The sequence below is a fragment of the Aplysia californica genome, unplaced genomic scaffold (genome assembly GCF_000002075.1).
Source record: "Aplysia californica isolate F4 #8 unplaced genomic scaffold, AplCal3.0 scaffold00104, whole genome shotgun sequence".
In the NCBI taxonomy this organism is placed as follows: domain Eukaryota; kingdom Metazoa; phylum Mollusca; class Gastropoda; order Aplysiida; family Aplysiidae; genus Aplysia; species Aplysia californica.
Window position 1 is genome coordinate 320707 of NW_004797374.1, and position 18824 is coordinate 339530.

Consider the following 18824-nt stretch of genomic DNA (forward strand, 5'->3'; position numbering starts at 1 on the left):
CATACATACATACATACATACATACATACATACATACATACATACATACACACACACACACACACACACATACATACATACATACATACATACATACATACACAAAAGGCACAAACACAAACACATATACACACACACACGCTCACACAAACACGCAAAGGAACTCAATCAAGGCTGTCTAAGACAACGTCGACCGTCAGCCTATTTGATAAACACACATAAACTACACAGAAAATGCTTGCTCATTGCTCACAGACAAAAGAAAAACGGAAAAAAGGAAAATACCTGGCAAAATATCTATAGCTCTGATGTGTTGCTCCCGAGTTTGTGAGTGTGTGTGTGTGTGTGTGTGTGTGTGTGTGTGTGTGTGTGCGAAAGATAGGGGGAGGGGGGAGCAGTTTTAAGATCCAGGTGTACCTGAAGGTAAAAACTGTTGTCCATTATCTCTTTCTCACAGTTGTGCAAAAGGAATGACATAGCACCACCATAAAGGTCAAGGTAAGAAAGCAAGAGGATGTTGGGTGACTGGTACTATATTACGAAAGCTTAGTGATAAATAAGTCTCGTAAACAAGTAACATGACAAATCGAGAGTTGTTTTGTCAAAACTTTCCATATCGTCAAGCCGTTAGGTGTCCATATTTGTTTTCAAAGCTAGCGTTACTTACATAATATTGTTCACTATTCACTACACAGTATCAGTGGCGGTGGGTAGTGAAGGGCTCACGGGCTTGAGCCCCTAACCCCTCCCCACCCACCACCCCCAACTCTTTCCCAAAGCAAATGAAAGTTTCTCATAATGAAATAAGCAGTTGAAACCGTTATGACCGCACGCAATGAACACAGAGTGTTCAACTTGGCGGCTTGCTCGCTTGTCACCGTTTACAACTATAGTAACCCAGCAGCCAATCAAATGTCTTTAGGGATCAGCAAAGACGAGCCCTTTTCCCACAGTCCGTCCTTAATGAAATCTTCTTGAAAAAAGGTAGAAGACTGGGAAAAAATAACACTGTACCGAGGGCTCACGCTCTCCCAGCCCTGACTACGGGGTGAAAGTTTACGACACACTTTCCCCCACTGACACAGATACCTATGCGCTCATTGGTTCTTTGTTGGGTGCGTTCCACTTTCTCGACTACACGGCCTAATCCAGCTCAAAGAAGTATTATGTTTAAAGTGCTGTGTGTTCATGTTTGTGTTCGTGCCGCTGATATTTAAAAATTATAAATCAGGTCGAACAACTTGTAAGGCAACTTTTTCATCACACGAAAACTAATTAGAGGAAATTTGGAGGTGAATCGGCTTCGTCCCCACCATCAACAAGAATTTAACTAAGAACAAAGAGATGGAAAACAAAGGCAACTCTTCTCGTTTGAATGGTTCTCAAACTGACGTGGCTCATCGTGGGTATAGAAAAATCATCACTGTTTAATTCTTATTGCTTGCTATTTGGTGGTAGAGAGCTGGAAGCAACCTAAGCCCCACCCAAGTTTTGGTCCACCCACCGCCACTGCACAGTATTCTATTCAATATCTTCTTCCTATGATACATTTTACTGACAGCATTAAGAAAGCTTTTACCTTCAATTTGTTTTAGTGACAGGTTCATCATTGGAACTATGGTTAATAGTAATTAATTGCATGGTATAAAAACACCCTAATCAACACATATCGTTTGTTTTCATTCTGCTTGTCAGGGCCCACCAAGGCTTGCTGAGATTCAGTATCCTAGCATCACTTACCGGTGATTATGTATTTCCAAGCGCACGAATCGACCTCAGTTGTTTTGTGCTACTGCAAAGAGCCTAACCAATCATATCATGCCACTTATGCCATTACTGAAGCTAGTGAAACTGGAGCCGAATGAACCAAATGTTTTGTTTTTTTTTAAACAGTCCTAAAAACGTATTAAAACAATTTGAAACCAATTTGGTATCGGCGGCATCGTAATGTTTCAAAAGTTTTTAGAGTGGTGTAGTTTTTATTTATTTTTCACAGGGTACTTTCCCAGATGAGGAAGCAAATCTTACAAGATCATTCTACACTAATGTATGAGTTCACTCTGGTCAAAAGCCTGTGATAGAAGATGAGCAGAAGAGGATTAATTCTAGATCAACTGTTGGCCCCCATCGATCAACGAGAGAAATTTAGGAGGATAATAATATACCAGAGAAAATCAACATATTATTATATGGTACAACAATTAAGAACATCAACATATTATTATATGGTACAAAGATTAAGCATGATCATTATCACGGTAATGAACCTATTGCATTCATACACAATGATAATAAATACAATGATGCTCAACTCACTCACACAAGTGTGTCCGTTACCATGAATTTTCTCTTCCTCTGTCTGTCCGTCTGTCTGTCAGTCTCTCTGTCTGTCTGTCTGTCTGTCTGTCTGTCTGTCTGTCTGTCTGTTTGTCTGTCGGCCTGTCTGTCTGTCGGCCTGTCTGTCTGTCTGTCTGTCTGTCTGTCTGTCTGTCTGTCTGTCTTGTCTGTCTGTCTGTCTGTCTGTCTGTCTGTCTGTCTCTCTCTCTGTCTCTCTCTCTCTCTCTCTCTCTCTCTCTCTCTCTCTCTCTCTCTCTCTCTCTCTCTCTCTCTCTCTCACACACACACACACACACACACACACACACACACACACACACACACACACACACACAATCTGACCCAAAGAAATCGTTTTATTTCACAAGATATAAAATGTTGTTCTCCTGGTGGAGTGCCTACTTTTCTCAAATGCTACTAAATTAATTGGACACGCCTGGTTCCGCTCCAAATATTTTCATGTAGTCTGTATTCTTTGACGATTCCACTTCTGTTTATAGCATGCGTGACCTAGCAAAACATTCTGCACTATTCGGGCATATATTATGCTTATGGTGGCACTCCCACTTGTTTCACTTAGTTTAATGAAGAATAGTCAGTTTCCTGCCTACTTTTGTCGTAATCGTGTTTACCTGTTGTTATACGTTGAATTCACCTAACGCACAAGCCTAGCAACTAAACTATCATAAGAGCGTTTCGTTTTAGTAAGCGTTTTACGGCACTTGCAACACAATAAGGTCATATTATAAGTGCCGGGGATTAGAGGGGTGACAAGAGAGTAACAAACATAAAACAAAAGGAAGAGAGATCAGGACGATATATGTTCGATAGAAAAGAAGGAGCAAACCACACCAGAGCACCCGCCAACCACCCATTGTCATAAGACCCTACAATACAAAATACCAGACTTCCCCAGGAAAGTGGCATGAGGGAATAAATAAAACCTTAATTACTTAATCAAAAGCTCGTACTACTCGTAGTGTTCGTCTCAAAGCTGTTAATTTCCAATTCAAAGAGGCTTTCCATTTTACGAAGATCCGACATCTCTTCTTTCCTGCGACTCCTTAAAGAGGTGCATGTTATAACTTATATAAGTGGTAGATAACGTCAAGTAGCCATAGTCACCTTAACCTGGCTACTGCTGCTGAAACAGCTTCTCCCAAATTTGACCACGGTAATTCTAAATGCTGCTATCCCACATGTTGCAACATACTACTACGTTGTGACTACATGTAGCTGCTCCAACTCCCACCCTCATCACTACTCACGCACACAAACACACACACACAAACACACACGCACACACACCACACGCACGCACGCATGCACGTACGCACGCATGCATGCACACCCATGCATACACACGTACGCAGGCATGCACACACGCACCCACCCACACCCACCCACACACACACACACACACACACACACACACACACACACACATACACACATGTACGCACGCAAGTACACACAAACACACACACACAAACACACACACACACACACCTTTGAATGAGAGGCGAACACCTTAACCTCTAGGCCACGAGAGCCCCGTCGAGAATGTCACAGCTGTGTAAAACTAGTATAAGTGAAGAGAAACACATTGACACAATATGCCTAATGGTCTTTTAGAGCAGGAGAAGAAATGAAAGACACGAAAACACAAACAAAAGTAACATCCAATAAGGAGTAAGAAAAATAGAGACAAAACGGGTTGTTGGGATTGTGGAACTGTAGTTTAAGTATAATTTCAATTACAACCATATTTTTGCAAGGCAGCAACACAGAAGCAGACCACATCAGAATGCTCTCCAACAAGCCATACTAGCAGGTATTGTCAGGATTTAAAGACAAAAGGAAACATTTATACTAATAAACCCAAATCTCAAGTCAGGCGCCCAGTTCGGTATGCTTCAAATATTTCAAAACAATACTAATGTAAATTTTTTACCTCCTGTGAAACAAAGACCGGAAAAATATTTAGAACACAAAGTTTAATGTTTGAAATATTTTGACATTGATGCATCAGTACATATAGGCCTACATTATAAATATTCCCTTATGGTTATGATGATTTCTGTATACATGATGCAGGTATGAATAAGTATTTAGTAACTATTCTACACTACATTCAACAAAATGCAATAAATTCAAAGGCCAAGTATGATTTATGCTTAACAAAAGGTGTTGATTGGTCATTCAGTGGAACAGCCTTACATTTGTTTATTCAATTCACATAAATTATAAAACGTTAGGAAGTCATTCTTCCATAACAGGGACAAACACTCAAGCAGGTAATCAATATTCTTATTCAAAACACTGACATCTGCTTAGACCTTTAATGCTTTATCTTATTACAGAAATTTTTCTTAAAAATATACAAAATAACAGACAGTCAGAGTAGTGAAGAGTTACTATCTGTTGTTTTTCTTCCTGACTGCTGTGAGTCATACTGCGGTTGTTATTCATCTCCAGGCATATTCAAATGTACAGTAAAGATTGTGGAAGAATTTCGATAATATCTTTTATCGATTCTTTTTGTAAATAAATATAAGCTAGCAAAACGTTCAAATCTGTTCAACCTTTACAATGAAACCGCCTTTTTCAGATTAATTGCTTATGATGATCAAAAATGGGATTGGTAGTAACATCCAGTATACGATTATTCTCACCATCGGCAATTCCCTGTCCAAGACAAGATTTTTATGATAGGCTCATATTCCACAAGGAGAAGAATAACATCAATAAGTATGAATTTCAATCAATATAAGACACAATGATTAGTCTAAATGATTTCAAACAGCAGTGAAAGTTAGACAAAGAATTCTGCATTGCAACATAAAGACCCAAGACACATGTATAAGACCTTCGGCAGTTAAATGTAAAATTTATGCGAAGTAGAAAGCCACACCAGAAAACGGACAAACTCAATACAATTGTTCTAAAAGCAGCAAAACATTTTAAGTTTTGTTTTGTATTCTTTGACCAACAAGCTGGAGTGACAAACCAAGCACCATTCACTATGTGACGTAATGAGGATGAAAAATAAGTTTAAAGTAAATGTGGTACAAAAGTAGCCTAAACAATACAACTGTTTAAAAATAAGAGCATCCTTCTAAAAATGTCCAAAAGTATATACAGTGTGCTCAATCATATATTTAAAAAATGACGAATCCATTACTTCTTTGTACAACACAAAGGAGCCTTTAAATGTTTATTTTGTAGAAGCTGAAAATGAGGGAAGAACACGTTACACTGGTTCAAATAATTTAGACTGATACAAAAACAAGGCTTTTACAGTGCCATTGCTTGAGTACCATATTTCCATCTGCAATTTTGAAATTTGGAAATCGTATTGAAAGGAAGGTGAATTTAGATAACGGCAACGACAGATGTATGTCACTTTATGCTGTTTCTAAAACCTGTTCTTCCTCACTACTATCTCACATCTCATACAAATGCAAGTGCTCATGAAAATATGCATTCTGGCATGCAAACAAAAAATATGAATAATAAAGGTACATTAAAGTTACTTCTGGTATGTACAAAGAACAGACCACAACTAACATTAAGAAAAACATTTATTTAAAAATGTATAAGCATACAACACAGACAATATAAATTTACTTCTTTTGGAATGTTGTGTTATAAAATACATATACAACATGCTAGATTACTGAAAGCCAAATACGAACATGTAAAAAACATTCATATCCTGGGGTTTTGTGCCTTCTTCAGTCTTTGAGCCTTAAATTTTTCTTTCAAAACCAGGTTGAGCTATCAAACAATTCAAATGCTTAGAAAAAAATTAAAGGACTCCGAAATCCTATATGAGCACTACTTTCAAAAGAACCACTGCTATATCTATACAGCGAATTGCTTTTAATTTTATTTCAAACTGTCACAGTATGTATTTTTATCCAAAAATTTCCAGCGAAAAGACAAAAACTCTTCATTCTGGCAAAGAATTTGAATACATATTTCAAGCTTTCCATGAAAAATAAAATATTCAGAGAATAGTGACATATTAAATTTCCTAAAAGAAAAAGAAAATCATGCTGTAAAATGATCTTTGAACATTTATTAGTTTTCTGAGAATAATTAACATCAAATGCATGTGAATGAATCGATTAAAGATAGACTTCAAGGATACTATTTATCTTGATACATATATATATATATAATATTGCTTCAAGGTTTTAGCTACAATTCATGAAAAAATGTGTAGCAACGTAACAAAATGAATCACATATCATATTTAGACAATATAGATTATTATAAATTTCAAGGTCTACAAGAGGGGACAACATTATAAGTCCAGCTGCAAAGTTTCCAAAGTTATAGTCATTTGAAATTGGGGAGACCAAATCACACCGTAGTAAGAAAATTGACATTTTGCCATATTTCTTGAAACAGCTTGGTGTGACACTGGAACCATTTATTGCTACACAAATAGCAAAGCAAGTGTTCTCATATCTTTGTCATACAAGTATTTATTTCTCAAGAGCTTAAAGAATGTAAAAAGGCAGGTGCACTGTATCCAAACACATAAGGTCAACCAAGACACAGATTTCTTTGAACTGAGGCGAAATCAGAGGATGAAAAGGCAATTACACAAATCACCAAAGGGATTTCAATTTTCTATCCATATATAAACCTTTCCGTTCCATCGGTCTCGTAATGTCATAAACATAAAATCTCTCATTTTTCAAACTACTCTATGATTGTCATTAAGGAGACACACAACTAAGAAGACCACACTTTTTTAAAGTACAGCTGGAATACAGATATGAGTCATTTCTCAGAGAAAAAAGGAGAAAACAAAGATATTCTGAAGGACTCTTTGAACCTTTCATTCCATTATATTGCTACGCCGGGTCAGATTGGGGTCTTAAACCTGCAAAATGACGTCATCTTTTGTATCAAGTTACTAACTTATCTTTAGGACAACATCATTGAAAATTGCTTTGAGTATTAGCAACAATATAACATACTCGGTTAAAAAAGAATTTTGTGTTTCAATTGTAAAAAGTCTCGACAGGTAAGCCTACAGAGTGTCGAAAAAGCAAAGGATCCACTTAAAGTGTTATAACTCTGTCATCTTTATACTAATTTCAACAAAAATTCGAGCAAATAAAGTTTAGCCATGAGGACGTCAAGTGTGTAAATATAAAGAAAATCAATCAATGCATTCAAGTTTTTAAAATTTCAACAAAAAATTTGGTAAAATGCAAAATTTTACTACTTATATGCTTCCAGTTACAGAGGGAGGTGATCGGCCCATTCTTGTTTCTAAATAGTGACAGTTAAGCCACAATAGTCACCTCAGATAGATCAACATGCCGAGAAAGTTTTGTATAAGTTTGGGGAGATGGTTTCATGTTTTTCAGGCCTCGTTCCAGTGGGATGGGGCCACAACCAATGAGTCAAGTGTGTTCTTGATATGGTTGCAAGAAAGATTTGGGAATGCTTTTTTATCCAAAAATTTACAAATGAAGGGTTACCACATTCTTCGAAACTTGAGCCCCTTTGGGGATTTTTAACAGACAGAGGGTAAGGAAACAACCCACAAACATTCAAACAGTTGAAACTCAATGTTGAACAGGACGTCCATAGAAGCACAGCAGAAACATGCCATGCGAAGCTTGTTGGGAAAGAAATGGTCTATACCCGTAGATTTAAATACACAACACCTTTCTTGAAATGATTATTAACAATATCAATTTTGTATTAATTTGTTCTTCAGTGCACAAATAGTGACTATTCGAAATAGAACGTAGAGTTAATTTTTAAGAAAGTTTGTGCTTCAATCAATTTTGGTTTAAAAAAATTTAATTTGATGGTATTTTTCATATTGATAAAATCTAACGTCCCCATGGTTGAAATTAAGTTCTACAAAGTTTTATTGAAATTGGTTTAAAGATAACGAAGTTTTTTCAGTTTAAGTGGGTCCTCTTTTTTTTTTGACACCCGATACATGAGTGATTTCAAAAATACATTTTTGTTGAAAACATTTCGCAACAAATCACTCTGAAATTTGAAGAACCAAACACTCATGAGTCACTTAATTGGTCAAAACAATAACAAGCATGCAAAATTTCACAGAAATAGAAACATCAGATTAAGCATCAGATTAAGAGACGTCATTATTGTAACTAAACACTCTTGTAGCTCGTAGGAATTTTCTTGGCTCTAACACCAAGACTGGGATAATTTCCCTTCAGTGCTCAGAAAATTGAAAACCCTTAGCCTCTTCAGACATATCTAACCCCTTTTCTAATCATTTTGCGGGTTTAGGACCTAGTTCAATGTGCTCAGGATATATTTGCTCAGTCTAGATCAGAAAAAATGCAAATATCAGTATCTAAACACTGACTCCACCTCTCCAGTGTAAATCCTAAACTGTTGTCTTTTTTTATCAATAAAGTTATTTTTTATTGGCAATAATCATCATGTAAGGCACTGGATGCTACATTAACAATTAGGCATATATGTGAGGCATCGTGGTGAAATCAGACGTTCATCAAAATAATGAAATCGAAGAAACTGGTATTTTTTCTCTCGTTTTGTAATTTTTTCTGAGTTTTTGTTTTTAGACTCAACGCGTTTAAGGTTCTTTTAAAATAAAAAAGAGTGGATTTTACTGAAAAGTGTAGATTTAAGGCACACAAATCATAAATTTGCCGTTTCTAAGGACTCTCAAGCTTTAGAAGTCACCACACCTTTGCGACCATTTTCTTGCTAATTTTACCCCTAAATCAGGCAACCACTACCTCCTTCAATCACAAATATCTCGACTTCAATTCTTGATAGATTGGTACTTTTTTTTCACCAAAACGAAGGAAAATAAACAGGCTTTAAATACCAATAACTAAAAATCCCCAAAATTGACAGAGCTCTGATTCCAACACGTCGTGACACATATAATTAAGGGGGGGAAAAAACCCAAAACAGTACAGCTCCCATTCCTTGACTCAAAGTAATTACCTCACTAGAATAATCAATTGTGGAGTTTCACAAAATGATCCATTAAATTTAAACTTACCAGAAGTATATCAACTGAATATACAGTGAGTCTGTTTAAAGTGAACACGCTTTATTTGAACAATCAGTTTAAGTGAGGACATTCTGTAGTCCCGATTGAAACGCTATTTGCTTAAGTAAAAAAATAGTGGATAAACTGAACCAGTTTCATGTGGGAAATCGGATAATGTGAACGCCTAAAATGAGTGAAAGCGAAAAACAGACCTACTGTGTCACTGTCGCCATTTGCGTAAATAAAATTTTTTGCCTCGAGCATCCGCAGACATTCCTAGCTCGGCGTTGGCGACGGCAATCTCAACCAGAAAGAAAGAGATCTAGTCTAGGCTTGCCCACTGTGTTGTACCCCCACCCCACCTCCACCCTAGACCCAGCACTGCGTGTAGCTACTGTTTCTAGGCCTCCACCCTACCAATATAGTTAAACGGAATGTCAGATAACATTAACACTTTCTTCTCGTCCAAAAGAGTTCACTTTAAGCAGACTCAACTGTAGAGCATTTTCAGAGTCTCCAATATTATAGAGCTGTGTCATCTTCTGACTACCAGAAGTAAGAAGGAAAACTAAACCTTTGAACTAGACCTACTTTCTTTTTTCATACAAAAAGACTATGAAAAAAAATTCACATTGTCAATTGTCAAGCCTGTGGGGTTCATAGCTGTTGGAAACAATTAACACTGAAATCTTACACACAATCAAAACCTTTTTTTCTTTTGTTTGCTATGCAAACTATCACAGATCAGTCCTCAGTGCAGTCTTGTCATACTTGATGCAATGAATTAAATACAGTTGTCTCCGCCTAAGATCCCGGTGCACGGGAGCAAGGAAAAGCGGGATCTTAGGCGAACCGGGATCTCAACCGACGAACCCAGGGAAGAATCTATGGTGACCCGTGTTAAGGCCCACAATCGGTAAAATGGTCTCCCTCCACTCTAAAATGAACTGACGTGACTCCTGGGTGGGTTTATGACACATGGCGAGCAAAGAGTGGTTAACCTCGATGACCTATCACAGTACATAGTGGCATGAGGCGTGCCATTTTCACTTATTATCCTGTCATGAGTCTCAAGATCTACGCTTATCCAGTTGCCCCTCCTCTTTACCTGTCGAAAACATATAGCTTTCCATCTCTGACCGAGTCCCCCTCCCCCCCCCCCCACCCCCACACACACACCACCTTTGTCTTTACACACCATTACGTTGTGACCCTACCAATAAAAATTCAGTCTCTCTCGCAAATTCGGGAGTAGAGACAACTTCTGCAATGGTCGGGGAAGAGTTCACAGTTCAATGTGATCTCGTCAGGAGTGAACGTGTAGGCCCTACCCACCCAGCGAGTGATGTAAGTTTAGGTGGCGAGCTCAGGTGTGAGTGCGATGCGTCGGGAAAACAAACGTGTTGGTCAGTTCACACCCCGGTGTGATCCCGTCTGGGTTAAACATTGTATCGCTTCATCGAGTTTTACAACGTGTATGTGATCATATTCACGATAGTGGATGATCTTTGACGTGACGGACAGTTTGTTGATCTCAGACTTTGCACTCTTGTTTGATCGGCTGTGCCCGCCCGCGTTTTTCCTTCCGCAAATTATGATCTGAAATGCGGGATCTTAGCCGAATGTAGACCTTCAGAGTGAATCAGATCAGGATCTTAGAGGTGACTTTTGTATAGTAAAAATTATGTTTTCTTAAAACAGCGGGATCTTAAGCGAACCGGAATCGTAAGCGGTGGGATCTTAGGCAGAGACTACTGTACCTAGCTCAACTGAAATTGAAATTAATATAAGAAGATCCAAAAAACACATAAATTGTTGTAGGAGCAATCGTATTGAAGCAGGACATGACTCACAAACTTTGTTGGCTCATTTCTGAGTCATCAACATTTAAAGGAAACGATTCTCTGTAAATAACAGTTACTTGAGAATGTTCTTTGTGCTTTGAAAGATTGTAAATTGCTTTTTTGTGTTTGGAAAATGCAGAAAGTTGAATCCATTGAATCCAGAGGGTGGGGGAGTGGGGACTGATAAAGGTGACCTGTATTTCCACTTGGTTGTTTGTAGCGAAGAAAACACTATTGTAAAATCCAGTGATGGAAATTAAAAATCCATAAAATGATTGAATATGCACAGAATCTCAAAAATTCGCAGAACCTTTCTTCACATAGGACCTTCTGACAGTCCACAAAATAAAAAATTGAAGGCGTCTACTATGCACTCTATATCTTTTTCTCTTGCTTACTCTCTTCCTCTACATAACATCTCTCTCTCTCTCTCTCACTCTCTCTCTCTCTCTCTCTCTCTCTCTCTCTCTCTTTCTCTCTCTCTCTCTCTCTCTCTCTCTCTCTCTCTCACATACATTTAGTTCAGCACTCAGCTCACTGTCTCATAGAATTCTTCACAAGTTTGTAGTAGAACCCTTGTTTTGCCATCAGCTCAGGGTGAGTGCCAGTCTCTGTGACCTTCCCATGACTGACCACACAGATTTTATCTGCATTCTGAATGGTGGAAAGTCTGTGAGCTATGACAACACATGTGCGGCCTTGTCTTGCCTGGTCCAGGGCTTCTTGGACAATCTATTAAAAGAAAAAAATTCATTTTGATTTTTCATTGGACATCATGTTGTCATTCGAATAAGGACATCAAGGTCCATCTTACAATATAGTTTCATTTTGTTTTGTTACTTCCGTACCTGTTTATAACTTTAAAAGTTCCAAGTATAAAAGCTAAGGTCTTGATTTTGGTGCTAACTTTTTTTCTTTAATTTCTCCCAAAAAAATAAAAATACAAAGGCATTTGAGGATTGACACTGATAACTCTTTTTCATAGATTTATACAAAATGTGATGCTGAAGGTTATACCAAAGAGTCTGATATCAGAATTAACTTTAGGACTAAGAGGAAGCCATAAAATTTCTACAGAAATCCAGAATAGAAAAGATGTAGAGATTCAAACCCGAACCACTTGTTTGATACCAATATAATATCAGAAAAAGAGCTCAATGATATTATTAGATATATTCTAATTAAATTTCCGTAGGCACAAGCATTTTGGGTGTGGAAAGTTGGCAGAGATACAGACTCGTCACAATAATATCCCCCCCGGCTACACGACAGAGAAAGGCTAGTCTAGAGATAGATGTAAATCTATATGTGAGGCAGCGTGGTGAAATCAGGCGCTGGTCAAAATAATGAAAGTGAAGAAACTGGCATTTTTCCGCGGGTTTGGGAATTTTCATTGAATTTTTTATTTTTCGGCTCAACACCTTTCATGCCCATTAAAGAACACACTTCTGTGTGGATTTAGCAGAAAAACGTTGATTGAAGGCATAAGAGATGTAAATTATAAGTTTTCACGGACTCTCAAGCTAAGGAAATAACTAAACTTTGGCAGCCATTTTCTCACTAATTTTACTTCTGAAACCAGGCGACTTCCACCTCCTTCAATCGCAAATATCTTGATTTGTATTCCAAAATAATTGGACATTTATTTCTTCTAAAGCGAAGCAAATGGACAGGCTTTAAGATGATACCAATAACTCCATATGCCCCAAAATTTATGAGCATTTGATTCCATACCACGTCATGGCACATAATATATTGAATTGCGTGGTTAGTGGGAACACGTTGGCGTATGTGTTGCCTTATATTGCGACACAACTTGTTGTTTGCATTGCTATAACAAACACTCGGATTCAATTAAATCGGTCCCACAACTTCATTATATCTGACTTTCACTGTATACAATAAGAAGAGAAGAATGCACTAAACTAAATAGTTGAAATTTTGCCCCAATAGGGCCCTATTCTTTCCCTCACTGAACAGACATCATACATACAGTTCTTAATGGTAATATCAAGAATGATAATTTGAAGAAAAACTGTCAAATTAAATCAAATTTTACATAAGTGTATTTAAAAAATGACCATTCAATCCTATTCAAATTCACAAATTCCTCTTGGATTTGTTAGACTAAATGGGTTCTGCTACCTTTTCACTCTCTGTATCCAGGGCAGAGGTTGCCTCATCAAGAAGAAGGATCTTGGGGTTTCTCAACAGAGCTCGTGCTATGGCCACTCTTTGCTTCTGACCACCACTGAGCTGGGTGCCTTTTGATCCCACATTAGTGTTGTAACCCTACCAAAAAAAAGAGAATAAAACATACATGCAAATCTGTAACATTTACTCGCTGGTCTTGTAACATTTTTAAAAAAATCATAATTCAAAATTTGTTACCATCATTCCTGTGTGCAGCACCAGATTTAAATAATGCAAAACGGCACTAACGATACTAAAATAATATGCTGCTTAAGTCTCACAGTAGAACACACAATCGACAGATAGGATAACATTTCTCTTGTTTGCAACATGATCCCTGACAGAGGCATCGTACAAAATTATACGATTAATCCAGTTTTTTACACTTGACTGTTGTGTTGTTTAAAAGGAGAAATTCATACTATGCTAATAGCATTAACACTTTTATAATGTTTGGATTAATAAACTACAGTATTACAGAAAACCAACCCACAGAATAAATATGTACAATGATGCTCCATTATTTTATTTCAGAAAGATTAACAAGTCATCCATTAATTAGTCTTACTAAAAATATTAAATTAAACACCAATAAAAAAAACACAAAACAACTGAAACAGAAAATTTTAATGACAGCTGTCTGATTTTTAATCTAAAGAAAAGTGAAGTTGCTATTTTTTTAATGCTCGTAAAGAAAGTAGAGAATGATAAGTATGAGATTCACTACAAAATCTATAATGGATATACAGAAGACTATATCGTCCCTGTAAGTTTCTAAACGCGTAAGTCCGGAATTTTGGAAAATAATATTTTGGTTTTATTTCACTCCAATAGGTTTCCCCCACCTCCTCTATAAATATTAAAGTCATTGAACAAATGAAAATTGCACTTTTTGTCACGGATTCTAAACGTGCGTGACAAGATTTCACCTTGATTTGAAACTAAACGCAGAAGTCCCAACCCGGCACCTTCGTTCAAAACAATAATTTTGTTTCATTTTTGGTTCAAGTAACAGCCTACAGGTGAGTTATGCCATTTCTTCCATCATATTAAGATGGGTATGTAAGATACTCTTCGAAATTATTATGTATTTATTTAGATAAATCTTTGTTTTGTGTGATACATTGTGACATCCGCGTTTAGAGCTTACAAAGTCTGAAAGCTTCATGGTGACGTGCGAGGAGATTGTCAAGACTTACGCGTTTAGTTTTCATTTTTCATGTTAAAGGTTAAGCCCATTGACGCCATTTAGATCTCAATAATAGAGATTAATTATTGAGTATTGGTAGTCACAGGTTTAGATCTCATCAATGTGGATTAATGTTAGGTTTTAATAAGTTATAGATGTATCTCAGCAATGTGGATTGATCAATATTATATTTTAACTTGCTATAAGATAAGAGTTTCCCAAAGTCAAACACCATTGAAAGTGGGGATCATTTTTTGAAACATTCAAAATTACTTTTACTTTAGAAGAAGCATACTTTATTATACAATTAATAACTTATATTATTATTCATATTTCAGTCATGAACCACTTTCACGGAGCTATAAACTGTTACAGCTGTCCAAAAAGGTAGCAGCAAACCCTCCAGGGAAGCCTCCATGACCACAGTCCAAGGGACATACCCAGCACCTCTCTAAGGGAAATGCCCACTCCTCAAAGGGACATGCCCACGAGTCTTCTCTGTATGAACCACTTGACAATTTTTCGGATATATCATTTACTCATTTGTTAGACATGTCAGTGAATAGCAGTGATTTAGTGTCTTTTGATTACAATGAGGCTATTGGGAAGAGTGTTGTCACTGAAACTACTGCTAACCTGCTTGACGATAGATCTAGTCATTTTCAGAATGTTCTTGATTTGAGTATGTCTATACACGATGATGGAGAAACAGATGTGAATGTAAATGATGGTGGAAAAAAGGTTCTTGGTGTGAAAATATGTGATGCTGGAGATAAGGCTCATGATGTGAATGTGCGTGATGGTAGATATGGGTCTTTTTTTTTGTGAATGCTGATTGCAGCAGAGAAAATGTTCTTAATCATAATGCGAATGCATATGACGGTGGAGATGGTAGAATTGAAGCTTTTGAGTTGTTGAATGTCACTTATCCAATAGGTGAAATTGTTGATTCCAACATGTATGATGAAGATTTGGATTTGAATGTCACTGACCAGAGAGGCGAACATGTTGATTCCAATATACGTGTTGATAGAGGTGAGGCTCTTGTTGATCAATCATGTGATTATGGAAACGACAGCGATAATGTGAGAATAATCAATGGAAAGAAGAGAAAGCTTGGAAGGGAAAACTGGGAGAGATTTGTGAACGCAAGAAACGTGAAGAGGGGCAATCTTATGAAGGAAGGCGATACAGGGTTTGAGAACGTTGAAAAGGATGGAAGAACTTTGGGGGAACGATGCTCTTGCAAGGCCAAGTGTAATCAGTGTTCGAATATCGCAGAAGAAGAGAGGTAGGAAATATTTTATTTCTTATTGTCGTTGCCCTGGCCAGAGAAAGGTGTATTTTTGCATGGACATGTATGCGAGGTGCCAGCCAAACAGAGAAAAGCAGCGTCTGCAGCATCCTGTAGGACTACGTCCCTGCAGTATTTTCTGAAAACCAGTTGAGGCAGATTCAGGGTTTGCTGTCAGACGTTTTTGTCCACAATAAGACTCAAGGAATGGTACAGTATGTGAGACACCATCGCGGAGGACCAGGTGACGTCTTATCAACAGGGAATGAGTCTTCTCGTAGACCAGCGTCTGACTCTGATGCATGATTACATCTGCGAGCCTTCCTTGAAAGTCTGCCTAAAACGGAGTCTCACTATTGCCGAAAGAAAAGCTCCAGGCTATATTTAGAGGCAGTTTTCCATGGCAGGGCCGATCTTTTTCATCTCTATGAAACAAAATGTAAAGAAAAGAAGAAGGAGGCTCTTTCTCGTCCAATTCTTGACGATGAATTACAGAAAATGAATCTTTCTCTTTTCAAACCGCGCAAAGATCAGTATGATCTCTGATGAAGGCAATGTCGATGAAGACGTATCTGGCTCATGGGCAGAAGAAAGAAAGGGCATAGCAAGAGATGGCAGGAGATGAGGAAATGGTCCAAAATAACTACACGTCAAAGGTCATTACTGTGGATCTACAGTCAGTTTTGCTTTGCCCCATGCTGAAAGCATCAGCATTATACCGGTACTATAGGACCAGACTCTGTGTCCATAACTTCATAATATTTGATTCAAAGTCACTTGGTGTCCAATGCTATGTCTGGCACGAGGCGGAAGGCAGCTTGTCTGCTCACGAATTTGCTTCATGCATTGTGGATTACCTGGAAAATGATCTGTCTTTTGATAGGTAGGCTACATCATCTATTCCGATGGATGTACTTTTCAGAACAGAAACAACACATTAGCCACTGCTCTTTCCAGGTTCACCGTGAAGCATGACAAGGAAGTAGAGCAGAAAATACTTGAGAGGGGCCACACAATGATGGAAGTGGATAACGTCCACCACGTTATCGAAAGACGAAAATAAGAATAAGAAGATTTTCCTTCAAATCGACTATGTTCGATTAATTGAAGAAGCCCGAAGAAAGCCATTTCCACACTCTGTGGAGTATTTCTCAAATTTTAATGGTGTGAACACCCTTAGTTGCATCCATCCAGGACAGACAGCTGGGGATGCTACAGTTACTGACATCAGGGCTCTGAAATATCTGCCTAATGGAAAAATACTCTATAAACTTGGAATCGGGGGTGAAAGGTCAGAGTTTCCAGAGAAAATAAATCAGTCTACAGCACTGATTGCCACTCCCAAGAAGCTGTTTCATGCCAGCAGGAGCATCTCAAATGCCAAATTCAAACATTTGAAAGTAATATCATCGGAATGTTGGGTATTTTATGACAAGTTGAAACAAGACTGAATCGGGAGTATCCTCAACTATACACTTTATCAAAGCAATCAATTTTTAATACAATTATTATACAAATTTTCTTCTTGTTATCTTCACGGTGCTTGCGCAGCCCATTAGGCTGATACGGTGGAACGCTATCTCTCCCTGTCTAAGGCCAATCTCTTGATCTGTCCCCATGACCATCCCTTGGACTTCATTTCCTGTTCAATGCTCATTCGCCGGGTCTCCGGCGGGTGGCCTCCCTTTTTTGTTCCTTTGGCTATCCTGGGAGTGACATTTGGGTCCATTCTAATGACATGTCCAATCCAGCTCCACCTTTTCCTTCTCACTGCTACGAATACTGGTACGATAATTGTTTTTTTCAGGCAGTTCTTTATTTGATATAGTTCTGGATCATTAACTTGAATAAGTCTTCTTAGTGAATTTTTTTTGAGGGGGGGGGGGTGCGGGGGGATGTGTTATGAAGGGAGGATCGGGGGAAGGGGGTTGTAGGGAGAGGATTAGGAAATTTTTGGGTGCGGGGGAGGTTGAATGATATAAGATGGAATCATTTTCAATTTCTACTCGGTGATATTGAATTGATGTCTTTTTTTATTATGTAAAATGTTCTGTTATATCATGTACCACCGTTACAGTTACAGCATTACTTTTATACAGTTAAAAATTTGCTTGAAAGAATGAACTGGCTCCTTTTCGTAATTTGTTGGGTGATTGGAAGGCTGCTCCCGTAAGCTTTGCTACTTCTCACACAAGCTACACTTTGTCATTCTAAGGGTTTTCTTCTGTTGTCTTTAGTCATAATCCTCTTACTTATAATAGGCCTACAGTCGATTCGTGTTGTAAGTGTGAAAGGACTGGGAAATAAGAATAATATCAACCAGATGTATAGTTAATAAACCAATTAATTCGATCAATCAATATTACTTGCAAAGTTAATTGCACCTAGAATCTATGAAACCAATCTGCCTTATTTCTTCAAAGTCCTTTGCATAGTTTTTCTAATAAATAAACTGAAAGATTCGTGCTGTAAACAAGTAAGTCAATGATTTACAAGCCACGTGTTAAAATAATGAAAGCTCTAAGTGCGTGTGGCTAACCACGGCCACCTACCGCAGACTTACGCGAGTAGAGCTTACAAACTTTCAGTTCCAATTCTTTATGCAAGTCAATGGGTTCGATTTACGCGTTTAAATCTTTCAAATTTAGAGTCTCTAAACATGTAAGCCTGTTTTATGATTAATTTTCAAAAACAAAATAATTTTCATATTGACCATTGTATACATAGAAGTATTCTTTACAAGATGTAGAAAGAGCAGTACATTTGCATTCTGTTTTTACAATTTATTACGTTTTTTGTTTCTCCTGTAAAATTTGCCTCAACGGACTTATACGTTTAGAAACTTAAAGGGACGATACGGAAATAAAAGACCTCTGTCATGCTGTATATGATATAGCAAAAAGCAAAAAGTAGAGAACACTCAACTTA

General features: G+C 37.6%; 1 protein-coding gene across 2 annotated transcripts in view; it reads right to left on the reverse strand.

Annotated features, from left to right (window-relative positions):
• Positions 1-11656: 11656 nt before the first annotated feature.
• LOC101853542 (ATP-dependent translocase ABCB1) overlaps positions 11657-18824 on the reverse strand; it is a gene marked incomplete at its 5' end in the record, with an annotated part of 41959 nt that continues 34791 nt past the window's right edge. For both annotated transcript variants that reach the window (XM_013080883.2, XM_013080882.2), the window contains 2 exon segments: positions 11657-11952; positions 13366-13512. In XM_013080883.2, coding sequence (XP_012936337.1) covers positions 11755-11952; positions 13366-13512 — 345 coding nt within the window.